Consider the following 26,162-nt stretch of genomic DNA (forward strand, 5'->3'; position numbering starts at 1 on the left):
CCCTTGAAAAGCTTTAGGCAGCTGGGGAGCAAAATTCTGGCACCTTCCATGTGAGCAGTAAATAAGGGATATACACTGCGATATTGTTACATGCTCACTGTTCCAGGAACGCTGGGGTTAAGGCTGAAGGCGAGAGCAGGCAGTGTGTGTCAGCTGCCCACCGCAGGCAGCCGGCAGATGGCACAGCGTGTCTCCCAGGACTGCTGCACCAACCTGCTTAAATGAAGATTAAACGTGGCATTTTGTTCAGTTGGTTGGCTCAGAGATCGGGCATAGCCATAAATACTCCTTTCCAGTAGGGCTGTGTGTATGAGTAATCACGACTGTGATTATTACCATGGGAGGGAGAACACCACAGTGTTGCTCTGATAAATGCTTCTTAGAGGTACGTTTTGTGATGTGAAATCCCTGATGGTGGGTAAGTTTTCAAGACCCCTGTAAAAACAGATGCATGTGAAACACGGGAAGGACTGTAGGCAATAGTCAGGAAAAGAGAAGTGGAGTGAGTTGGTGGTTGAAGTACCATCTTTCTGTTCTCTCATTCAGAGTGAGCCTTTGGAAGTTGGAACTGAACAACTACACAGCAGCAGAGAGATGGACAGCGCTTTCTGCATCGCAGCGCGGATGTTCTATTCACACAGGGTAAGGAAAACGTGTTTAACGACTCAAAATGCAATACATTTGCTGCTGCCTTCACTTTTATAGCTGTCTAACGTTGCGTGCCATCAGCAACAGTTAAGACGTGATTTTGCCCCGGCTCACAGCGGTGATTACACATCTCAGAACCAAAGGTCAGCATTCCGCAGCGCCTTCAAGCCCCCGTGAAGGCAGCGGTCGCACAGTGTACGACATGTGGCAGTGCTGGCTGGCAGCCCTCCTTCCCACTCTGTGCGGCCTCCCCCCACTCTGTGTCTGTCCGTCGCTCTCACGCCGCACTCCGTGTCCGCCGGCTCCCCGCCCCTCACACGCGTTATGCGGGCGGGGCCGCGCCTCCTCCCTCACCCGGCGTGTCTCGCGGCCGCGGTCGGCTGGGGAAGCCCTTGGCGGGGCCGGTCCGACGCTCCTTCCTGCACGGGGCGGGGCCGGCGGGCCGGGGCGGCGATGGCGGAGGCGGAGCGGGCGGCTCTCCCGCCGCCGCGGGCGGAAAGTTCCCGGGACGGGGTTGGAGCCGAGCCGCCTCCCGGCATGGAGCGGCGAGCCGAGCCCGGCCCGGAGGAGGCGGCGGTGACAGAGGAGGCGGACGAGGAGCGCCCCGCCTCGCCGCCCTTCTTCCTCCTCTACCCCGGCCATGGAGGCGCGGCCGCGCCGCACAACGCGTGGAGACCCCCGGCGCCCCGCGGCGGGACCGCGCTGCCCGTGCTGCTGCTGAGCTACCCGGGGACCGACGGCGCCTCAGCCCGTGAGTAGCGGCGGGAGCTGCCGGAGGGGCCTTTGTGAGGCTGGGGCGGGGTGCCGGGGCTCCCGCTGTAGTCGCTGTAGCTCCGCGGCCGTGTAATTAATGAGCGCTACCTGCGGGCTGCTGCCAGCGGAGCGCCCCAACCCAAAGTCCCGGCACCCGCCGCTCCGTTGGCAGCCGGGCGGTGAGCCGGGTGGCGGGGCGCTGGCGGGCGGGTAGTGCCGGTCCCACAGCTCAGCCCCGCCGGCGCTAAGGGGAACACAGGTTCCTGCCCCTCGGAAGCGCCGTGTGGCTCTTCGAGACCTCTTAGCTCGTTTGTTTTGGAGCGGGTGTTTTTGGCTGTGTTGTCCTCCTTTGGAAGCTAATGCACTTTATTTAGCTATTACTCAGCAAAGCTGTGACCGTTGAGACCAGAAGTCGATTTCTGTAGCGGGGAGCAGCCGTAATGATTTCCCTTTGTTTTTAGGTACAGGAAGGGCCCCTGCTGCCAGCTGCTGCCTGCCCACCCTGCTCGGCTGGCATTCAGGCCGCTAACTGCCTGTCAAAACCTTCCTTTTTGCAAAGTGCTGCTTCCCAATCGAGAAACCTTTCCTTGCTGTAGTTGTGTGATATGTGTGTGAGGAGGGGCTGAGCTGTTTGAGGTGAAGAGAGTCTGTCATGCTCTTAAAAATATGTATTTCAGGCTGCCCAGAGAGGCTGTGGGTGCCCCATCACTGGAGGTGCTCAAGGCCAGGTTGGATGGGACCCTGAGCAGCCTGGTCTAGTATTAAACGTGGAGGTTGGTGGCCCTGCCTGTGGCTGGGGGGTGCTTGGAGATTCATGGTCCTTGAGGGCTGTTTCAACCCGGGCTGTTCTGTGGTTCTGTACTTAGTCTTTGTTATGGTACTTCATGCAGTTCAAAATGTTGAGTTCTTCCGATTCCTTTGTGGAAGGGCTGTGCAGATGTGTGAAGCTGAGGTGAGCTCGTTGGCTCAAGATCTCCAGGAGTTGGTGTACAACCTCACCACTGAGCAGTGCGTTGTCCCTCGTGTTGGTGTTACAGTGCTGGCTGGCTGTGTAAGCCTTGGGAAAAGCCCTAGGAAGAAGCCTATAAAAGCCCTATAGAAACTCCCTTGCATTTTTCTGTCTCAGAAGTAGTAGCTGCCTGCACAGTATCAGATGTTGAAGCCCACTCAGTCATGGCTGTGTCTGAAGGGAACAGGAGCTATGATTTATTTGCATGGTGACATGGACTGAGCTTTATTTCTTCTGGAGCATGTTCTGTCTGCAAACCAACTTTCTCACCATACCTGTTACTATAAGACGTTTTGGTTCTCATGCCTCTGGAAAAGCAGCTTTTTCTTGCTCACTGTTGAGCAATAGAAGCTCTGCTGCCAAATTCTGCCTATCCACTTGCTGCTTGAGGACTGATGTTAAAACAGTGGTAGAACTTGGCTGTGGAGGAGAAAGGACTCTGTTTGAGTACTGAGCTTGCTCTCAGCTACCTGTAGTGTCCGTGGCCTTGCAGATGGTGTCACTCTCAGTACCTCCTCTGAACGGTAGCTCCTCTGTGTGGCTCTGAGGCATGGTGCCATTAGCAGTGGTTTGGGCTATCAGGATTGCCCTGCCTGTATTGCTGGGGAAGGCCATGGCTGGCCTGCACACCCTGTGCCATGGTCTCTCCTCCAGTGCCGTGGGTGCATGTTGCCATGGCATGTGACTTTCAGCATTGACTTCTCTTGCTCTCTGTTCTGCGGCAGTACCCAAAGGGGTCAATCACATCTGCATCTCTCGATTCTTCAATGCTCCAGTTATTTTTGGAGTTAAGACTGAGGAGTGTGAAGAAAGCTATTTTTGCATCTTGTGCCTGGATTAAAGATGTGACGTACCCTGTGAAGACTAATCCCTCTCTACATAGCTGTAAACTGAAAGAAGAGATTGAAGTGAAAGGTGTTTCCTGCTAGATCCTGAGTTCTTCTCCTTAGAGTCATTTCCATAAGTTGTAATAAAAATAATTTCCTCATATTGATATTTGCCTGTTAAAGTGGGATAGTGACTGATGCAGTGGAGAGACAATATTGCAGAATATGTTGAAGGTTTATTTGAAGTAGTGTTTATTTGAAGTAAGTTGCAGAAGCTTTTGATGCCAGCAGCACCTGCTTTCTTGATAGAGATGGTTCCAGTCAGAGAGAGAACAAGAGGAAGACGTAAACATGCTGAGCTGTAGTAAATACTTAGAATACTTTTTAAGTGCCTTAAAAGCAACTTGATTATGCTGCCTTGCTCCCACTCAAAGCCTGCCAGAGGTATTTGATTCCTTAAATCTCTGTACTTTGCAGTAATAAATGAACAAATTTTGTCACTTGTTCAGGAAATGGAGAAATTCTGATACCAGTTTCCAGCGGTCACAGCCACTGACCGAAGGGCAGACAGGGCAGCTGGGTGGTGTGTTGGTGCAGGCTGAAGTCAAAGGGCAGGATAGAGAGGTTGCATAAGAGCAGAAGTTGTGCTCTTGGATCTGCCAGTAAGAGTTTTGCGTATCAGGAAAGAAAATAGGAAGACCAGAATGGTTTCACATGAAAGTGTAGGAGCTGCCTTACTGGACTGGAATGACAGGCTGTCTGATCTTATGCATCAGTCACAAACAGGCTACCTGCTTCACAAACACGTGCACAGACTTGCTTATGATTCATGCTTATCTTATGCTGTGGTATAAAAGCTGGTGTTTCATCATCATTTTTTTATCTCGTCTGCATGGAATATCTGCTCCCCTCCTCTCTCAAGATATCTCAAGCAGCTCAGAGCTCTACGACGTATCTGAGCTGTTACCATCAGATAGATTCCTTCTGACAGTGGTTCCAATTTGTGTAGTGTCAATAGCTTTTTTAATGCTACAGTGGTCTCCTGTGATTTTAAATAACCAGAAGTCGTGCATTCATCTGAAGCAATAATCTCATCTGCCAACTTTGCTGTTTTGCTGTATGGCTGCTGTGCAGCCATTGGGGGAAGTTCTCTGCTAAGGAGCGAAGGTCAGGCATTGGCAGGCTGGCTGTGCTGGCGCTGGAAGCAGGAGGACTCAAAGCTGCCCTCTGGAGTCCAAAAGGGGTTTGGGGGGTTTGTTTAGTAATTGTTTAAGTCATTTTCATTTTAAAAGCTGAATAATTTGGAAATAATACAAGTGAGATTTGAAATGCTGCTGGATGGTGGAATGGTTTGCTTTCAAACTGCTAAAATTCAAACATATCTGCCAACTGCTGTGTTTTGTAATCTAGCCAGAGCTTCTCCTGCTTTGTCACAGCGTGGTTAATACTAGACTTTCCTAGCACTGCTCCAAGCCGTCTGACTTGTTTGCCGCTCAGAAAGTGATCCTTCGCTAACTGACCTCTTCCCTTGTACTTGCACTTGACCACTCATTGAACCCCCAAACCCTCCTACAGCTCTAGCACTTGGCATCAAGTTGTGAGGAGTTCTTCAAAGGCTTTATGGAAGCTACAAGTACGTGACACTGTTGTTTTATAAGATTCTTTGTTGCTTTATAACTTTGAGGCACAGGGTAGGGTTGGAAGCCCCAGGGTTACACCTATTGTTATTTGTAAGTTATAACTGACAGTTACATGCATTAGTTTACAAAGAAGCTCGTGGTACTTTGTTGGCTCTCCAGAGTTTACTCTGCTGATTTACTGTTTGTTTGGACTGCTTCAGAAAGCAAGAGCGAAGGGAACAGCGTTCTGTGGGACAGCTCTCACTGGTTTGTGGAGTAGTGAGATGTGAGTGTTGAAACTGGAGCTTGCAGAAAGGATGTAGAGATACAATAAGAGCTAATGTGTCAGCATGCGTTATCAAACCTGTTCTTTCTTAGAGGGAACAACAATAACCATTGTCATCTGTCGTGTAACTCTACTTTCCATCGCTGTAATAACATGCTGCATGGCTCTTTGTTTTAGCCTAATGGGGACAAAGAGGTGCTGAGTGAGAGTGCTGGGCACCAAGCAGGAAGTTTGCACTGAGAGCAGCTGCTTCCTCTTGCTTGGTGGAAATAACTTTGATTTTATTATTATAAATTTTTAACATAATGAACGCTTTCTTAAATAAAAAAGAATATCTTTGTGAGTTGGCATTCTGATTTCTGCATCAAGTGATTGATTTATGTGTAGTCTTTATTAGCAATAGACACACGTTGTTTCTAGTGTTTCTTTAGGGAAAAGCATACAGTCAGTAAATGAGGTGAGTAACCATCCCTGTGTTCCCATTGATTTGCCTTTTTGGTGAGCAGTCAGCTTCTGCTCGCTTCCCTGGGTGGGTGGTGGAGACGAGCCTCCATTTCAGATGGATGCTGCCCACCTACTCTCTGCCTCATACTGGAGCCATGCAAGAATAGAACCATCCCATAGCTCACGGGGGTGGCAGTCTTGCATCACGTCCCTGGCTGAATAGGGATTGAGGATAAGAAGGCTCTCAGTGGGCTGGCACAGAGCAGCGCTGCCTTCCATGCCCCAGAGGTGGGGTGTGTGGGCTGAGATGTGGAGGAGGTTCATCTGGCTGCACGGGACTGCATTGCCCTTTGGCTCTCGAGACACCAAAAGCCCGTTTCTGTGCCTGCTGAGAGGTGATGCTTCATCCTGAGCCTCACCTGAGCGATACCTGATTGCAGTTGATGCTTTTGAAGTCTAAGATTGTTGCGTAGCTCTGTATGTTTGTGTTCTTCCTCATTGTTCTCTGCTGTGCGTGTGCCCTTCTAGAACAGCTTAATCCTACATTACTGAAGTGCTTAGCTCTGGAGCTCTTTTTTTTCCTCATTGTTTCCCAGAGCAGATAAATCCATCCTAAAATTCCTCAATGCATCTTATCTTAGTTCAGAGGTACCACATGAGAGGGTTGCACAAGAAAAATAGAATGGAACTGCAATTTGCACACCTGCTGTGAAAACAAAGGTACTTAGTTCACTCACGCAGTGGCATCCAGTGCATGAAAGGAATACAAAGAGACATTTGTATTCCTTGTGCTGCTGCTCTTTGTAGTGTGGGGGCAGCTGATGAGAAATCCGCGCTGTGCTGCTCGGAAATCGCCCAGCAGAGCCTGATGAGAAGCTGCTGGGGATGATGAGACCTAATTGCCGTCCCTGCATCAGCAGCGCCTATGAAGCATCCTGGGAATCGCTCGCCCCACGCTCAGAGCAGCTGGTCACATGAGCCTGAATTTTCAGTTCAGTTCATTAGTCAGCCATTTTGGTCAACACCCTGCTTACTGCGCACAACCAATCCTAGCAGCACTCGCTGCCCTGCCTGAGCTGGCAAGAAAGGCACCAGCAGCTTCATTTCAGCAAAACTGGAGATTTTTTTCTACGCTCTTCCTTTGTTTTTGCTTGGGTAGTCAGCAGAGGAAGCCCTTCTTTTTCTTCCTCCTGCGTTTTTCTTTTAATATATATTTTTTATTTTTATTTTTATTTTTTCCCCCATATTTGATGCAGAAGCCAGGTTTCCTGTGGTTGCTTAGGATCAATAGCCTTTATTATATCTGAAGACAACGGCAGCTGACGGAGAGGAGGGAGGAACAGACAAGCGTGAAGGAGCAGCGTTTTTACCTTGCTTTATTTATGAAAAGGCCAAAGCAGTCTGTGCGATCCTGAGCACATCTGATCTATAATAGCAAGGTATTTCTTGTTTTCTTCTTCCGAAAGCTCTTCTTCTTAGTTCTTTTTTCCCTGTTGTTGTCGTACCAGCTGAGTCATCATGTCTGCTCTGACGCCTCAAAGCGACATGCCAACCCCCACCACCGACAAGATCACTCAGGCTGCCATGGAGACCATCTATCTTTGCAAATTCCGAGTGTCCATGGATGGAGAATGGCTCTGCTTGCGCGAGCTGGATGACATCTCGCTGACCCCCGACCCAGAGCCTACCCATGAAGGTACGGTCCGGTTCGCTGCCTCGGGATCCCTGCAGCCGTCGCATTGTTACCGCTGCTGCAAGAGTTGGGAGGGGGTGTCTCTGGGATGAGATGCTCTTGTCCGGCCTGCAGTACCTGGACACCATGTGATGTACCAAAAAGCCAACTCAGTGCTTCAGACTGCTCTTGTCTTTTGTAATCCATCGTTTTAACAGAGACAGATCTGTGCTTCTTTTTATTTTATTATTTTTAATTTTTTTTAATGTATTAGGAAATATTGGGTTTGTGTCTCAGGAAGGAAGGTACCGTGATGTGTATTCCATAGAGCATACTGGCAGCGTGCTGCATTGTGTCTTCATATGGTCAGTGGGTAGTTTTTGGAAAGCCCCAAGTGATTGCACAGCTGTGCCTATTGTCAGGTGATAATGCCACCACAAGTCTTGCTTCTGTTGAGCATGCTGCTGGTTATTATAGCTCAGGAGCCTGAAATGTGGAGGTATAAAACGTCTTGCTTTTCATTGAAAATGGGTTTGTAATCTGGGCTGAGGATATGAAAACAATTGAACACCAGGTCATGTGAAGTGAGAACTGAAAGCTTTCTAAATTCTGACCAAAATGCAGAAGGCAGCCACACGCTGCATCTCCTCCTTGCCCTTGGTAGGGCAAAATTCCTGCTTGTAGAGTAGCCTCGTGCTTCCAGGGTTATTTAGCACCAATACTGCTGGGTTTTGAGTGACACTTGGGGGATGCTGAGTATCTTTCAGTCCTGCAGTGAGGGAACTCCATCTTCCCACTCCAGGCTGCTCTCTGTTAATTAGTTGAGTATGATTCCACCAATTAATCTTGCTTGGCCCATTTGATGGGGTCTGTCAAATCAGAAACATCTTTCTCTATTGTTGTCTTATGGATGCAGCAGCTTTATTTGTGGTGTGAATTTGAGCTTTAAACTTAACTGAGGAGCAGCAGCCCTTGGGTTTGGATTTGCTTGCCAAACAGGGGACTAGAGAGGGATTTCAAAAGCAGAGGCTGACGTTCCCTCTGAAGCACATCCCAGCATTTCAGAGAGGTGCTGTAGGAAAATGGATCCTGAGTGGTAAGTGGAGGGCGAGCCCAGGGTGCAGCAATTCAGCTGACTTCCAGTTTTCATGTTCTTGTATGTGGCATGGATTTAGGCAGTCTTCTGTGGTCCTAGACTTCCTTTTGTTTTAACAGTGTCTTCTAGTGTTGGTAGATTGATCTTCTGTCTCTCTCTCTGTCTCCTTCTCCCTCTATCTGTTTGATAAGCACTAACTCCCCTTGTGATCTGTCACTCTGGGGTTAGTAAATGACCTGAGCAGTCTAAGGGCTCTCATCTTGCTATATCCAAGAAAACCTCTCTGTCGCACTGCAAGTCAGTTAGTTAGGTCCTTTTTCTCATATGAACCTTTTTCTTTCTCTTTGCCTTCTCACTACCATCAAACTCATGGCAAGATAGACTTTAATGATTCCAGTGCATGGGCTAAAGATTTTCTGGAATACCTTTCCCAAATATGTTGGCAATGTGTCTCTATAGCGTGCCACTTTCATTCTTGTGGGCAGCAAAAGCACTAATAGTGATAACTAATGCTTCCCGAACTACAAAAACAATTGTTTCAAATGCTTTTATTATAGACAGCCTCTTGCAGGTATCAGAGGGGGTTGGTTGGAAAGCAGTATCTGCTTATTTCACTGCAATATTGATTCTTGCGTCAAAAATGAGTAAAAAGAGAGGTGTATGAAAATGACCTTCATGGAGATATTTATATATTTATAACGTAAGGCTGCTCGTTGGAAGGGAGAAAGACTTGATCCAAATTATGTTATTAACAGAGACGATAAGCTCAGGAAGAAGTGTTCACAACAGGAAAGCTGACACAGCTTTATCCCTAGCACTGGAGCTGCTGTTACTGCATCAGCACTGCTCCTGTGTCCTCTGTGTGTGCAGGGATGAGGGGCAGGAATACAGCTTGCAGATACTGGCTGCTCCTCTGAGAGGGAAAGCAGGGAGCCAGCACTCGTTCTGTAGCTTCCTTATAATTCTGATGTAGGAAGGTAGGAACAGAAGGAGAGGGGGAAAAAAAAACACAATAAAAAACCTAGGAATTCTGCCAGTGCATAACAACAATTTGCGTTTTTCTTCTCTTACAAGTTAAGACATAAAATCAGGATGTAGTATAGTTATGCATCTGAAAGAAGGATTTGAAGCCCCCTGTTGCTGTCCTTCAGCTCTTGCTGCTTCCCAAAGGTTTTACCTTTGGGCTCTCTCCACTGATTTGCTGTGCCCCTGGCCATCCTGCCTTCCTCCTCCTCATTGTACACCCGCTGGGCTGCTCTCATGTGACCAGCGGTGATGACTCAGTCAGTGAATGAGGTGGGAGACCTGGGGTCTGTGGCTTCCCTTCTTGGGTTCCCAGTTTTTTCAGCTGTCAGGCCTGCAGGACCGTACACCCTCCTGCCTTGCTTCACGTGGTCGGCTGCAGCATCTCTGCTTCTGTATTTTTAAAGATGCTTTTTGTTGTCGTGGTTCTACCACAGTCAGTGCAAAGCAAATGAAGTATCTGACAAAACTGGATTAGTGCTAAACAAAAAGCTGCAGTAATTTGTTTGTTTTTCTTTCTGGTTAAAGCAGATTGTAAATAGGGATTAGTTCTATTGTTGTTTCTTTTCTTTTTTGTTCTTATCAACACTTTGAGCTGGTTATTTAGGAAACTTTGACTTCAACCTGCAAGAGGAAGTTAAAGGAAATGATTCTTGCTTACCCCAGTTTTATATCCCTCCTCAAAACCCCATGTTTTAGTTCCAGTGAGAGAAAGACTTCAGATAGCAGTGCCAGCTCATGGCAATGCAGTGCAGTGGGGAGCTGGAGGTGAGTGCTGTACTCTGCTTTTGCTCCAAGGGCTCCCTGAGCAGAGGCAGCCGGTGCTTACTGTTCTCAGGGCTGACCTTGCTGCTTTTAAACAATGGTTCTGAATTAGGAACTCAGAAGCGTACTGTGCTATGCAGGCATCACAAAGTGGCAAATGCGGCACAATTGGCTTTTGTACTCTTGTTTATTTGCAATAGATGTAGTGATTGTCTAGGGACTTGGCTGGGAAAAACGTCAAGTTTTTTAGTGCCTGCTTTGACAAGACTGAACACTGATGTGAACTTTTAGAGGAGGTGCAAAATGGCCTTGCACGGTTCTTACTGCATGGTAGAGTTCTGCTTTGAATAAGCATTCTTTATGAGGAGCTTCATGCTAGAGCAATGAAGTCTTAATCCTCATGAGATCAACTTATAGTTGAGAGCAGAAAGAGTGTGTGTGATAGCATTGTGATCTGATAGTGCGTGTGCTATCAAGTGTTACAGTATCACTTAAAAAGAACCATGAAACCAAGATCTACCTGCAGCTAATTTCCCATCTTTGTTGCACGCTTCAAAATGGTTTAAAGAAGCAGCGTGATATTATTAGTTATGGTTTTGTTTTGCAAATAAGTTGCTTCTCAGCACTGAAGTTTGTGTACTGCGTGGATTGCCAGATACTCCTTGGTCACGTAGCCTCCTTACAGGTGTGAGCTAGGGACTCAATTCAATAGAACAGATGTGAATGTTGGTTATGTATAAGATGCATGAATTGTGGTCTGTTAACAGTCACAGTCTTTTGAATAGTAGTTAGGCCACGTAATCCAGGCAGCACATACTGAAAAGCAATGTGATGAAGATTGTCATCCTCCTGCAGAAGAGGAAGGAGATGTCCTCCTTACTGTATTTGTGCTGAATCCTGTCTCAAGCCAGCAGCTGTTGAAGGAAGGGGAGGACAGAGAAAATTGGACTCCAAACTAAAGGAAGATTAAGTCTTAAAGCTCTTCATGGCAATCAGTACTGGCATTTACCAGCCTAAATGAAGTCCGATGAGCTTGGGAAATACGGGAAGAGCTTATTACCCTGCAAAATAATGAATCAGAAGCTGCAGAGAAACATTTTGGGTTCCAGTCAAGATGGAAAATGAAAAACTGGAGACAAAAAGTGCTGTTTTTTTTTTTACTGTGCATGTACCAAAATAAAATCGGTACTTTCCCATAGCAGTTTTCATGCACTTCTGCTTGGATAAAGCCTGGCTGTGGAGAAGCTGCCCATGATCTCAGTTATCTGCACACAGTTGCAACATACATACCTGGCTTGTTGCAGATCAACAAACATACATACAGAAGTACCTGGTTTGTTGCAGATCTGTGACTTTGTGTTAGCACAGTGCAACCCTTTACATGTGTTAAAATACTCCTGGTGTGGGACTAACAGTCAAATTTGAGGTGATGACTTCAATGCTTCCATGCGAGGAGCAGCACGTTGTGAAGTCAGTGATGGCAACAGCCTATAAAAGAAACTCATAACAGTGCAAGTATTTTCACTGTGAAATATTGAAGTCTGTTGTTGCAATTGGTGATGAAAGCACGAGCTGTTGGTGTTGTAAGGTGAGGTAAAGAAAGCAGATCTGAGAATCGTGAAGGTTGGAAGAGACTGCTATGATCATCCAGTCCAACCATCAGTCCAGGCCCACTAACCATGTCCCTCAGCTCTGGATGGTCAGATGCTGGGTCAAATGCAGTAACTGGGAGAACAGTGACGGTAGGAGCAATGTGACAGTGCAGGGATTGAGTAAAAGCAGCTGTTATCTGCAGAGAGCAGACTGCACCAGGGTCAGCAGCATCAGTAAAGGGCAAGCAGAGCTGCTCAGGGGCACATCAGTACCCGTGCATGCTGTGTTCTCTCTTTTGGTCTCCTGCATTGCAAGGAGAGCCAGGACTTCTGTAATTCTGTGACTTGCAGGCGGGCACATGACAGTGCTGCAGGGTGGGAGAATGTGTTTGGTAAGCAGTTTTGGTAGCCTTTTCTCAGCCTTCCAGTTTTGGATATAGCTTGCCCAGACAGAAACTGCAGGCTGAAATGAACTGACTTCTTGTTTCTAGTGTATGCAGACCATCTGTCTCAATTTTTAGGTAGTTGGTTTAACATTTTTTTTATTATTATTTTATTCTGATCTTTGGACTCAGGCCACTTCCTGGGGTTTTGGATCACATGTAATAACATTCAACATGATGCTGATGCCCTCTGTGTTGTCCCTTTTGTTGCTGACACATCACGAGCTACCTGAATTGCAAGTCTAATGAAAAGAATTACTTGTTACCTCTCTCCGTGCATACCTTTATTGACCAGTTTAATTATTCCTGATTAAGTGTATTATTTCTCATTCCTAAGGCAATAAATAAGAGAATCACACAGTGTAAATAAACATAATGACTATGTCTTTCCTTTTAGTGGTAGAATTATTAGTTGTCCATGCGATGAAAGAGAATGTTAGCCTTAAAGGAGGAGGGAAAAAAGACATGAATACAATTTGTCCTATTTCTGAGAAAACTCTTCCCACTTTCCCTTGTGGGATGCTTTGGCCCAGAAAAGACAAGCTAGTGTTTAAAGCAATGGACTAAAACTTAAAACCAGATAAAAAATCCTATAATTTACATTCTAATGAGCTCATGTGTCAGCATTTTTTCCACTAGCATCCCTCTGGCCACTAGAATAGGTGGTGCTTCTTCCCTTTAGGGTATGATAAGGCGTAACTGACAGTGAAACTATCTGTAACTTCTGGTTATATTTAAGGTTGCTGTAGATTTCCTCTTGCTGCTCGGAGTGCCTGTGAGTGAATGTGAGAAGTGCTGTGGTTTGTTGGCGAGGTGCAGAGGAGTGCTCTTTCCTTCCAGAGGAAAAAGAACTTGGAGTGCTTTGGATATTGGTGCTAAAATGAAGGAAGCGTATTTGTGTATTGAGGGGGAGAAGAAGACCAAGGGAGCTCCCCTTGTGGCTTGGCATTTTTCTTTGCAGTTTGGTTAGATTTAGTTCACTGTTGTCTCAGTTCCTGAGTATGTTGTTTGGCTGTAACCGACTCATCAGCTCTTCTGTAAGTCTTATTTCCCATGCATCAGCTGTTCTTGCTGCTTTGCTCAGAGCTTTTGTCAGTTGTGGCGGATCACCAGGCAGGAGCAGAGGGGATTTGATAGAAGCGCAGAGAGCCAGCCTGAATGCAATATGGCTCTTTCCTGCTCTTGGCTGTTAGCTGACATCTTCCGTATATATCACAGCAGCCGTTGTGGGCAGCCTTAAAAATAACCCTTTTCTTTATTGGTAAGCAGAACATGGGGACCCCAAGCGAGCTGCATTTCTGTTTGTAAATCTGTCAGCACAGTTAATGCTTTGTGTAAATGTCTGCACAAAAACTAGTGGATTCAGGTCAGGTTTCTCATAGCAGCCAAAATACTTTCTGTATCGGGCTCTGTTTTCACTTCTCAAAATTGGTCTTTTTATTTCCTGTTACTTTTCTGACCCATTAGCTTCTCCTTACAGATTAATTAATGACTATATATATCCGTACTCAGCTCTGCTGAGGCCAGACCAGAACTGAACTGTGTTCAGTTGTGGGCCCCTCACTACAAGATAGTCATTGAGGCCCTGGAGCTTGTGCAGAGAAGGGCAGTGAAGCTGTGGGGTTGAGGAGCACAAGACTTATGGGTAGTGACTGAAGGAGCTGGGGTTGTTCAGTCCGGAGAAGAGGAGGAGGCTTACTGTAAATCCCAGGAGTTTGCTTGTAGGTGATATCCCAGTATGGTCTTAAGATGCTGTGTTAAGGCTGGCAGTGCTCATTGCACATTATTTCTTAGTGAGCATGTTTTGTGGAGGCAGTTTGAAGGTAACAGGTAAGTTTTTGTGTACCTCCGGTCTACGAGTAGTGGTTTGTGGTCTATACGTAGCTGAGCATTTATTAAAGGGTACATGCTCAGCACTTGTTTAGATCTATTTAGAACACCACAGAGATGCTTCTGCTGCGTATGTGGGAACTCGAGCAGCTTCCTTCTCTTGAGACACCTGTTCAGAAGCACTGTAAAATGAATCTGATGGTTTTATTTATCCCCACTCTGCCCACAGCATGAGAATCCACAGCTTTGGCTTCCCCTGCACGTAGTCAGCTTTTGCATGTAGTATATTTCTGTGGCACTGCTTAGTGGTGTGGCAACTTGTTGCTGGGTGTTGTTACCTTTGGGATTAAACTTCTCCATAACAGTGCTGAGGGCTGCCGGAAGGTGTAGGAGCATTGTATTGTGGTGCACAGCAGGCTGGGCTACAGAGTATGGTGTTAGTTGGTTTCTACTCCTAACTCTGTGCTAGGCTCATAATTTCAATCTTAATACTAATCAAGAACTCTTTCTGTTTAATAGCAGTATCAAGGCTTCCTTGCCCTAGTGGGAAGCTGGATGTATCAACCCCAACCACAGCCTTTGGTGCTGCTGGACTGGCTCTTGTGTTCCAACCAGTTGAGATCCCTGTTTGCTGATATTGCAGCGGTTAAGAAAATAACTTTAAGATGCATTATTCTTAAAATAATGGGTAGGAATTTCATATTAATTTATCAGTCATGAAAGTTCTTCAGTTTCTTCACATGCATTTGCTGCAGTGTGATGCTCGATTCTTAGATAAAAGTAAACGCCTTAGTCTTTTAGTGTGAAGGAGGAGGTGATCGTTCAGCTGTAGCCAGCAGTCATTTGCGGGTTCTTGCTCCTTTCTGTGAAACATTCAGCTCAGATCTTATATGGGGGTGGGGAGGGATTGGAATGCTTGAAATTTGCTGTCCTAATTAGTTCATGTATTTCTTATGGTGATGTGAAATAAAAACCTGTTCCATGTGTGAGCATCGCTATCTGTCACAGCTGTCATTGTAGGTGGAGGTCTTGGGTAGCTGCTGGATGTGGAGTTGAGCAAAGACAGAGGCATAGAAGAGCAGAGGTGTTAAATGCTTGGCTTAGATGTTTCCAGTGTGGTGCACTTAGAGCGGGGTTTGAAGCTGCAAAATCAGCAGTGAGAAAGATGTGAATCTACTGGTGCCTGGCAACTGGCTCTTTACATGTTGCCAAGTTAATTGTTATATATACATAGATACATCTGTTCAGAGATTTTCTTCACTGTTTACTCCTGAGATTAAGGAAGAAAGCCCTCAGTATTTGATAAGAGAGAATTCACCAGTGATGTTTGATCTCAGTAATCAGGTAGGGATTATGGGATGATCAGAATCTGTTTTTGATCTTTACTTCTGGTGGAAAGTGCTGTTAAATAAATGATCACACATGCACCTAGATTTTGTCCTGATTTCCTTTTAGAAATATTAGGAGTATAGCTAGAAAACGTTGGCCTTATGAACTTGTTTATACAGATGTCTTACACATGGCTTGCACAGATAAGGAGTTCTTGAATCATGCAGGTATTTGCAAAGGCAAAGGGCTGAAAGTAACTCACTGTTTGTGTAATCCAGTCTGTGGCATTCCAAAGGAGTTCAGTGGAATTTGGAGAAGTGCAAGAGAAATGTCCATCCACCACTGCACTAAGCTACAGAAAGCTTTCTGGGACTGCAGGAGGCTTTAACACCTGTAGTAAGAGTCCAAAAGTGAAGCCAGTGGCAGGGAGAGCATCACCAGTGCTTTGCTATTGCAATAGCAGGGAGTTTCTCAAGCAGAGCTCCTGGCTCCGTGTAGGAAGCAAAGGTCAGGAGGTCTGATGGCACTCATCCTCTTCCCCCTCTTCACCCCATACAAGAGAAGGAGAAATTCCTGCTGAAGGAAAAGCAGTTGATCAGTTTCACATGGGTAAGCTAGTAGGACACAATGAAGGGTTGTCTTCTGCTGTTCTCAGTACTGCAGTAAAGCTTAGCCACAGGGGCAGGAAGGAATTTCTGGACCATGAAGAGAACTGGTGCAAAACCGATTTCTGAAAATCGTCTCTTTGAATAAAACGATTTTGGAGGATAAGGTGGTGGTTGGTCAATAGTACTGCAGCATAAGAGGATCAGCTGAATTACTGCTTGTGGTGGTATTTAGGTGTTTTCCTTTAACTGTAGTGACTGTGAATGTGCTGCTTGTTTGCTAGCACTGAGTCCTGTGGCAGGAGGCTTGGTGATAGGTTTTCTGTGGGAGGGGGGAGGTCCTAACAGGATGTGTACTTTGCTCGGGACTTTGGCACAGTTGGTGTGTGAAGGGGAATAGAGCCTTTCTTGTGGTTTGGACGTTCACCAGTTTACAGATTAGCACTGAGGAGAGCAGGCATGTAAGTAGGGAGCTGAAAATAAGCAGGGTTCGATCGTCTGGGGCTTTGCCTGTCTTTCTTTGTGGGTTCAAAAGTAGGGAATTAGTGGGAGTGCTGAAACAAGTTCTTCCTGTCCTGCCTGATCCTTTCTGAGGATACCTGCCTCCTCCCCGTGCCTGCCAGCCACCTGCAGGCTCCCAGCAAGAAGAAAGGGGGGTTTCTGATCAAGGCTGTAGTGAATCAAAGTCAGAATGACAGCATGAAACCGGTGACCTGAGTCTGGGCTAAGCTGGGTCACCTCTGCGCCATTTCTCATTTGCTGTAACAGAGTGAAGAGTTCTACTAAAACCTATTTAAAAAGTTGTCGGCGTGTCACTTTCTTGAAACATGCAGAGCTTGCCATGCTTGCATTTCCTGTGTGTTCCTCTCTTATCTTGGGGGTTCTTTGGGGAGCTGGGTAGGAGGAAACTGAAGCAAATGCTGATGTTGCTTAAAAACTGAAATTAGAGTGCTTTGATCTTCTAAAAAGAATAATGTATTTCCTGCTTTTCCTTTTAGGATGTGTTTTATTACAATATTGATTATATTCATGCAAAAAAAAAACACCTAAACAACAAAAAAGCAACAAAGTTTTTCAGGTTCTACTGAAGGCTGCCTTAATTTGTCTCTCAAGCTGAAAATAAAAAGAGCTTCTCTGTATTGCTTTGTGCAGACTAACAAACCCTTTTGTCTTGCGAATTTCTTGCTAATATGAACTGAGTTTTGTATTATGTGTATCTCCCTTTCAGTTATCCCGCCCTTATACCTTGATTTTTGAATCTTCCCTTTAGATCATGGCTTGCATGACGTTTTCTTTCTTTTCCTTTCTTTTTGCTGTTTGCAAAGACTCTTGGGAGGATTTGACAGATGTGGTGGAGCAATTGCGTGATGATACTGAAGGTGCGTGCCACACCAACATCTTTCAGCTATTATTTCCACTTACCATTGGCTTTTGATTTATGATTTTGAACCTGGGTGCAAAATGCAGTTTTCCTTTCCCGTGCTCATAGCTGTGGCTTTCTGAACGTGCTTGTGTGGTTGCACCAGGTTCATGGCAGAACATGCTATGTATGCTGGTTGTTGGGTTCCTACTGTTAGCGTGCTAAAGAAAATGTCTTTGATCACTCGCATTTATGTGTTGCTCTTTCAGTTGTATTAATTTACATTCAAAATGGGTGTTGTGGAGGATTTTCCACTGAATTTTCATAGAATCATACAATTATCCAGGTTGGAAAAGACCTTGAAGATCATCAAGTCCAACCGCAGCCTAACCAGAACCCTAACTCTAAAAACCCTACGCTAAATCATATCCCTGAGTACCACATCCAAACGGCTCTTAAACACAACCAGTGCTTTTGTGGGTTCTGTGTTGATTTCTGGATTCTTACTGACCTCTTTTTGAAAATATGGACGTACTTTGACAATGTTGCTTATTAAAAAGCAAACAAACAAAAAACAACAACACAATGCAACCAACCAACCAAAAACTTGCTTCCAATTTTGGACCTTCTAGTGAAGGTAGAGAAAGTGAACAGAGAGACTAGTTTTCTCATATAATGTGGGTCCTTGGACAGTTGTTTTCCTGATCCTGATATGAATACAACTTACAATGTACAGCAGTATTTAGAAACTAAATTTTAATCAAGATCTCGGAAATCACCCTGAAGTTTCTGAAATACTTCAGAAACGTCAAAGTGAGACCTTGTAGAAATGACTAAACATGGCTGTGCATGGTTGGGCTGGAAGTGTTTGCAGCAAGTGTTTGCCCAGCACCTCCAGCTTTCTTCTTGTTGTGTCTAAAGAAGAAAAGGATTTGAGGTTTTGTTTTTTTCCCCTGTGAAATGCTGTACAGGCTTTCTGTACTTGTGGAGTGAGGTGGTGGTGAAATGTATTTCAAAGATACATTCAAAATGTCTGTCTTTTGTCTGTCTTCCCTCATACCTGCTTGCTATAATTATCACCCTGTTCTGCTTTTCTGGAAGCCTTAGATGCTTACTGTGTGACCTCCCTGGTAATGGAGCGTGCTTTTCTCCCCAAAGCAAACACAAGGAGTCATAGAATCGTTGAGGTTGGAAAAGACCACTAAGATCATCTAGTTCAGCCATCACATGAGAGCATAGCAGAAGATGGTTTCAATCCATCAGGGTCTGAATTATGAAGAGCATAATAGCAAGAACAAACGAGGTGACCGTTTAAACTCAGTAACTACTGGTTCTCACAGGAAATGAGATGTCATCTTTGTGTTAGTACAACTGCTTTCCAGTTCATCCCATTCTTCAGAGTAGACAGGTTGAATTCTGAATACAGAATAATAATTTTAAAAAAAAGTAGAATATAACATTTTTGGCTAGAAATACATATCCTTCTGCTTTTCCATTGTGAATATTCATTGGTTTTTAATTGCTGCTTACTTCTAAGAGGGGTTGTTTATGAAAAACAGAAGGTATATCACCTCTTCCTCACAATGGTAGTCTGATGTGCATTGCTTTGAAGGCAGGCAAGGACTTGGAATATAAGGAAGTGCCAGGTACATTTCAACTGGCGTAAGAGAACCTGTGAAAATACGTGTGGTTGTTAAGCTCCTGTATGCTTTTGCAGCACTGGATAATTTCAGTTTGCTTCCACTTGTTTGTCCCTCATGACTGAAGGACTGCGGATCAGGTAAGAAAGCAAATAGCTCAGGTTGCAGGTGCTCCTCTCTCCCCCCACTCACCACTGTGTGACGTTCAGCTGGACACGGTGGTTGTTAATACCTGGCTGAGAGAGAGGAGCATGCATCTTGGTTACCTTGGCCAAAAGCTGGTCTGTTAGCACAGCCTTCTGATGGCAGCTCTGATTCAGGTACTGTGCCCTGGTGTGCAGGAATTGTAGGGAGACTGGGACCTGGGGCTGCCAAGAGAAGATCTAAAGGAACTATTCCAAGCAAAATGCATGCTGTGCTGCTGCTTCTTGACTCCCTGTCAATAACAGGCACAGAGAAAGCTTCGGTTTTTCCCAGGGAACTTTCTCACCTCCTGTGCTGTGAAGTGTGGCAGAACAGAGGCTGGGAACAAGGCAGTTCAGGTCCTTAATTTATCTGGGGATTTGCTTTAGGCATTTATTAGAAATTATACACATGTTCATGATTTCAGAGTCTGAGCAACTAGAACTAATGTCTTTCCTAATGTGAATTTGCTGAACTGAAACTCAGTGCGCTGTGGGTAGCTGGCTGGTTTGCGTAGAAAGCCAGTGCTTCATCACTGATGTGTCTCAGTTAATCTGAATACAGTATGTGCTGTTTGCAAGGTATTGTTTCTCTGCCATACAACACAGAGTTCAGATTTGGATTCTTGATTTAAAATGGATTTGCTATATGGAGAACCTTGATGAAATACTACTCAATAGGCATCCTTTGAGCAGGTTTAAAGGGCTTTTTTCCTGACTCTTTCAGTTCCTAGGTACATGAAAAGGGTAGATGTTGCACTGAGTGGTATGGTGATGTGTTGGCAGTTGGATTAGATCAGGTCTGTCTACCCATGAGTCACAACAAGCACGTGCAGCTGTGCTTTCTGGTTTGATAAAGGAGTTTGAGAATACATTTTAAGACTGCCAAAAAAGTCATCAATTTGTGTTTGTGACACCATTTTCAGTTGATAAAAACACATTGCCTGTAAATTTTCAAATGGAATGCATAGAGTTGCAGTCAGGTATTCAACTCAAAAATCTTCTAGAGTTCCATAATCCCTATCTTAGCAGAGAGAAGGACACCTTACTTCAGAGGTGGATGTTGGAGGTAAAGCAACAGAGGTCGAACCTTCCCACCAATGTTCCCTTATGTGTCATTGCTGTATGACAGATGGCAGCAGTGGGCAGTCTGACAGAATGGCATCTGACCTGGAAGTGCGTATGGAGCAAAGAGGTGGCCTTGAATTCCTGGAAACAGTGGCACCCATTGACATTCATTGCTGCTTGCTGAATGTTGATGGTGTGTTGCAGCAGTGCCACTGGGTCACCTCTGCTGGATTTGTTTTGTATGAGGGGCGCATTCTCATCACTGGTGAAAATGCACAGCCAATGCTAGTGACTGTGTGGAAAAGTAAGGTTTTGTAGCTGAGGATTTGCTCTATCTAGTAGTGTTATTGTGCTCTTCGTAGCTGTTGTAGTTTCCAAGGAAATAAATAGGAGGCATTAACTTCAGAGCAACTTGCATGTATGTTGCCCAAGACAATTCCTCTTCGCTCCATGCAGCCCAGGCAGACTGGAAAGTTGGGCACCTGTGGATTAGATGATCTTAGTGGTCTTTCCAACCTTAATGATTCCATGTTTTTTACAAGGTTTCTTTGATTCTTAGATGATTTGAAAGGTTGTTCCTGGAAGATTCTCAGGATCATTTACTTTTCATGCTGTTTGCATGTGAAGGGCGATGAGGCTTGTGAAGGACTTGGAGAATATGCTGTGTGAGGAGAGGCTGAGGGAACTAGGGCTGTTTAGCCTGGGGAAAAGGAGGCTGAAGGGAGACCTTATTGCTCTCTTCCAGCATCTGAAAAGTGCTTATAGTGAGAGTGGTGTTGGTCTTTTCTCATTGGTGACAGGACGAGGGTAAATGGCCTCAAGTTGCACCAGGGTAAGTTTAGGTTGGATATCAGGAAAAGCTTCTTTACCAAAAGGGTAGTTAAGCACTGGAATAGGCTCCACAGGGAGGTGATTGAGTCACCATCCCTGGATGTGCTTAAAAACCATTTGGATGTGGTGCTCAGGGATGCAATTTAGCAGAGGGTTGTTAGTTAGGGTAGTAGGGTTAAGTTGCGGTTGGACTCAGTGATCTTAATATCTTTTCCAACGTGAGTAATTCTATGATTCTATGAATGGCTGTGGCACAGTTTTACATCTTCAGCAACCCATGAATTAGGTATTTTAGGGAAGCAACAGGATCAGTTCATTATTTAACACTTGCCATTTTACTGGAATGCAAGCCCAGTGTTACCATGACCACCATGTGTGGTCATGTTCAAGGTTGCTGGTTAGCAAGTATGTCCATCATATAGAAGCTACAGTTTTTCAACAGCAGTATTGTTTCAAATTTAAGATTTCTTGAACTGTAATCCAAAGCACATTGAAAGACAAAGTATAAGGGCCAAGGTTTTAGTCTTAATGTTTACAGCATGGCATTTATGATAGAACACCAGCTGAGCTTTTTGCAGTTCAACGCAGAAAGTTGGGGGAGATGCTGGCATAAGCTGTGAATCTCAATGGGATGTTGGTTGCATTTGATGTCTGTCAAAGAAGTGGACAGCTGAGTTATCCTGGACAGTCTTAACTGCAGGAAAGTCATCTTTGCTTGCTTATTCTGCTTTTTCAGACTCAGTGTTGATACTGTGTACATTGTAGCACATGTAACAAGGACATGCATTATTTAGGATTTTGTATCTTGAGTATGTCTTTGAGATATTATCGTAGTTAATCATAGCATTGATTGGATTGGAAGGGACCTTAAAGATCACCTCTTTCCAGCCCTGTGCTGTGGGCAGGTTTGCAGCTGCATTCACAGAGTGCCATCATTCACAACGTACTGATGAAGAAGTGGTCTCTTATTTTGTTAATGTGATTAAAACATATTTCAGTGAAATGATATTTTAATTCTTCAGACCATGACAGCACACTTTAGTTTTAAACGCTTTTCCTTTTTTAACCAAGTGCTTTCATTCTCTTGTGTTCATTAGCTTTTGTCCTTTAAGAGTGTTGAAATTATCTGATTGTCTTGAATATATGCACATCATTTTTTCTTTCTCTTATTAAACTAGTGTTGCATTGACCCCAGTTGATTCTTGGTAGTCACAGACCTTTGACCTGCAGATAGCTGTACATCTTGCCTCAAAATACATAGGGTATCTTTTAACCTTACTGTAAGTCTGCAGGAGGCAGCAGCTCTCAATACTGGAGGAAAGGTATATAGTTTCCTATGAGCGTATATAATGGAGCAGCATCCTAATTCTGATCAGTCTTGAAATATATCCATATACCAGAGCTACAAAGACAATTTTACTTAGGCTGTGGTTATAGCCTATCTTGTGCAGTTTCTTTAATTTTGTGTTTATGATTGATTTGCCACTTAAGCAGAATCCCTTTGGACACCTGCCTTGCTATTGGTGAGATCGATGAATTGCTCACACAGCAAATTGCTGCAGCTGGGCTGTTATTACAGGGAGAAAAGCATTGATAAGAAAAGACAAAGGTCTCTCCATCTTTCTGTATCTTGCCATTCCCCCAATAGGGAATAAGAATTAGGAGCTATTATTGATGAGATTAAAGTTGTAGTCACAGTTAACCGTTAGCTGTGTTAAGGTGACATAGATGCAGCCTTTTTTTTGTGTGCTCTCATCGCATTACTGAGAGTGGTACGCACAGTGTGCCCATGTGTAGGAGCTGTTCTTTAAAACCTGGCAAGGCAAACAATCACGTTCCCTCTAGATTTCAAAATGTATTTAAATAATAGACTTGTTTTCTTTTACCTCAGCACCATGTTCCTTTGTGGGCACGTAGGAAAACTGCCTCAGATAAGAGATTGTTTTGCTGGTGTATCTGTCTTGGTTGGAAGCACAGGCATGCTGTAGATGGAGTAAAACTGTAAGAAGTACAGGAGGAGGGAGCTGGCTGTTTTTAAGTAAATGAGCTTGTTCTAAATGGATTTTGAGTCATGGTACCAACACACAGCGTAATTTTCTGTCTGTGATAGGATCAAATGCTGGAGTGATGCTCCTGCTTTTAGAAGGCAGCCATTATGGATGCGCATAGGAACAACTGAACTTGTCTGATACTTCTCTGTTCAGAGGCTTCTCTGTTTAGAGACACTCTTCCATGTCAGCAGGCATGACCTGGAGCAAGATTAGAGTTGTGACTGTTGATCAACAGCAATTCCAGTTGGCATTGCTCAGCACTGTCGGTACGTTTCCTGTTCTTCATGTCTTCCCTCCTTGGGCTCCTCTGTGCAGGACCTGCCAGGATGGTTCCAGTGAAATTTGGAGGAGACTTGGAGTACTGCTTCATCCAGGAGAAGCAAGGTGAGAGGACTGGCCTTGTCCTAACCTGCTTCTGAAGAGATGGAGCAAAGGCAGCCATGGTATCAAGTCTGAATGCTGGCAGCTGCCGCAACCAGTCAGTCTCCCTGAACTGGATTTTTTTTCAGTCCTTAACATTAATGGTCGGGATATATGAGAGTTGCTAGAGCGATGCCACAGAGGATTTCCTCCAGCTGTCAGCATCATGGGTAAAAACAACCCATCCACTGGTGGACAGACCATCAAAAACAGTGCAGCTAAAATCAGCCATCACCGCCTTGGGTGCCAGTTAGCTTTAGGCCCATGGGCATGGGAACATGGAATGCTTCAGAGGCAGATTTTGCTTGTTCCCAGGTTTTGTTTGTTACCAGATTTTGTAAATGCTGTATTTTGATCTCCTTTCTTATTTTTTGCTTGTGTCTCCACTTGAGTAGTTCCTTTTCTTCTGCTAACCGTGAAATACCTTTCATCATCTCCTTTTTTTCTGGCATAGGATGTCTCACACATGCAATAGCAGCTATTTTTGTTGCTTGTTTTGGATATAGTTTTAGGTCACTAAACTTAAGTATTGCTTATATCAGCTTTGGGTTACTGGGCCTGTTTCAACCTGCAGGATGTGACCAAAACTGAAAGCAGGTCAATGTGATTTCTAATAGCTGAGCAACCCTATGAGGGTTTGCTCCTTGCATTGTCTTTGGCTGGTGGTGGTGACCAGGTGCCTCACTGCGGTGGAAGTACATTGGAGATAGCAAAGAGGCTTTGTTCACCCGTGCCTGAGCAATTGGAGTCATCAGTATCAGTGAAGTAGTGTGATGGCTTTCATCAGGACAGGTCCTATGGGAAATTGCTGTATGGGTACAAGATTGCAGGTGGAACAGATGCAAACAGAAAACATGCAGCTCATGTGGCACTATATTTTAATAGGACGGATTTGTCTCTCTTACTGTTTGCCTCTAGGCCTAAAGCTTAAGCAGGCTTTGTAGATGTAGAACAGTTTCTCTCTGGTTACAGGATTAATGCTCTTGTGAGATTGTTTCATCTGGTGCTGTAAGTGAATTGAAGGTGTCTGGGAAGTGAGGCACACAGGCTGGGTGTAAGCATCAGTGCACGGTACTGTACCAGAGACAGATCAGGGAGCAGGAGGCCTGCATGTAGGGTGTACTTTGGGAAGTGAGTGCTAGTTTCTTACAGTGAAAAGCAGCAGGTGAATATAATTGTCTGAGTTTTTATAAAATGCTAGAGGGTGAATATAGTCTTGAGGAAGGTCTGTGTGTGGTTGACGTGAAAGCAAGCTGTCAGAAGAGCCGTGCTTCTTATTATTGATATTAAGATACTTAAGCACTTTTGATACAATGAAGAGAGAGATGGGAATTGGCTCTGTTATATCAAAGCTTAAATAAGTCACGAAAGATGAAACACTGGGAAAAGAGGATAATGGATGCATGAAGTGTGAGAGGATTCATGCTTGTCTTTAGACTGAAGAACAGTTCACAGCTGCAAAATTCTTATAGAGTTGTGGTTGTTGGATATAGCAATGAGCTGGGGGAAGTGACAGCTGTAACATTCAGGAGTACATTGTCAACATGTAAAGCACAGTATTAATGTCAGCCTTCAAACTATTCTTTGTTGAAACATGAAGGATTTTTTAGTTAATTCAAGGGTTTCTCAATTCTTAAACTATCACCTAGTCCTATGTCAGTGTCACTTTCATCATAAAGCATTAGTTTATATTGGTTCTTCTTGGGAAAAGACTGAAGAGAGCACCTCTTGTCAAACTAGCACTGCCACTAAAAATGTCTTCAGTGCTGAGAGATAAAAAGAGAGATGTGATATCTTCTTGTACCCTTTTGTTACTCAACTGTGCTTTTTCTTCTGTTTTGTGTAGATCCTAATTATCTCATGGCTAATGAACGCATGAACCTGATGAACATGGCAAAACTGAGTATCAAGGGGCTGATCGAATCAGCGCTTAATCTGGGCAGGACGCTGGACTCTGACTATGCACCTCTTCAGCAGTTCTTCGTTGTGATGGAACATTGCCTTAAACATGGCTTGAAAGGTAAAATTACTTGGAGAGCAGCCCTCCTGGCCTACTTGTCACAGCACAGGAGCAGGAGAGCAATCTAGTTTTAAAACTCTGGCTTGGTATTCAGCAGAGGCTGAGCAGAGTGTCTATGATCACAGGTGACTTGACAGGGCACAGAAAAAGGAGAAAAGAAGGGTGTAATGCTGCAGGTGAAAAGCTCCATTGTGCAGTTGCTTGTCACTTTTAAAGCAACTTTTCAGATGTGACTTGAGTTTAACCAAGTCATCAGGGCTAAAGCTGCCTCCTCAGCAACCTCATGACTCCATTTTTTTTATGCGCTTCTTCAGAGAGGCAACACTGTGTACATACTTCCTGTGGTGCTTTTTAAAAAAGCTTCATTCAGCATTACACCTGGGCAAAGTGATTCCTGTGCTGGTTAATGTAATGGTGCAAGGAAGAGGTGTTCATACTGTTCATCTTTGGTTGTTAATCTGTCTGCTGATGTCACTACTGCTGGTTTTAAGTTAGCCGAGTTCTCAGTTTCCTTACTTCTGCAAATAAGTTTTCAGTTTTAAAACATAGGAGTCTCTTTTATGCATCCTTTCCTCCTTCAGTAAAGTCCCATGAAACTACAGAGGAGTTAAATTCCAAGTGTTGTGGTTCTTTTCCTTGAAATCTGGTG

At 44.7% G+C, this 26,162-nt stretch overlaps 1 protein-coding gene across 22 annotated transcripts in view; it reads left to right on the forward strand.

The window, feature by feature from the left end:
• The first annotated feature begins 175 nt into the window (after nucleotides 1-175).
• RUFY3 (RUN and FYVE domain containing 3) overlaps nucleotides 176-26,162 on the forward strand; it is a 47,821-nt gene continuing 21,834 nt past the window's right edge. For 3 of the 22 annotated variants that reach the window (XM_015861486.3, XM_015861484.3, XM_015861487.3), the window contains exons 1-3: nucleotides 989-1,399; nucleotides 17,267-17,320; nucleotides 25,340-25,513. In XM_015861486.3, coding sequence (XP_015716972.2) covers nucleotides 1,102-1,399; nucleotides 17,267-17,320; nucleotides 25,340-25,513 — 526 coding nt within the window. In that variant the 5' untranslated portion in view covers nucleotides 989-1,101. Of the gene's footprint in view, nucleotides 386-546; nucleotides 643-987; nucleotides 1,400-6,410; nucleotides 7,283-16,312; nucleotides 16,403-17,266; nucleotides 17,321-25,339; nucleotides 25,514-26,162 lie in introns of those variants that run through there. The other 19 variants (XM_015861485.3, XM_085546831.1, XM_085546830.1 and 16 more) reach the window with 14 other exon arrangements.

This window comes from Coturnix japonica, chromosome 4 (assembly GCF_054131305.1).
Source record: "Coturnix japonica strain WE chromosome 4, WE-NBRP24, whole genome shotgun sequence".
Taxonomy (NCBI): domain Eukaryota; kingdom Metazoa; phylum Chordata; class Aves; order Galliformes; family Phasianidae; genus Coturnix; species Coturnix japonica.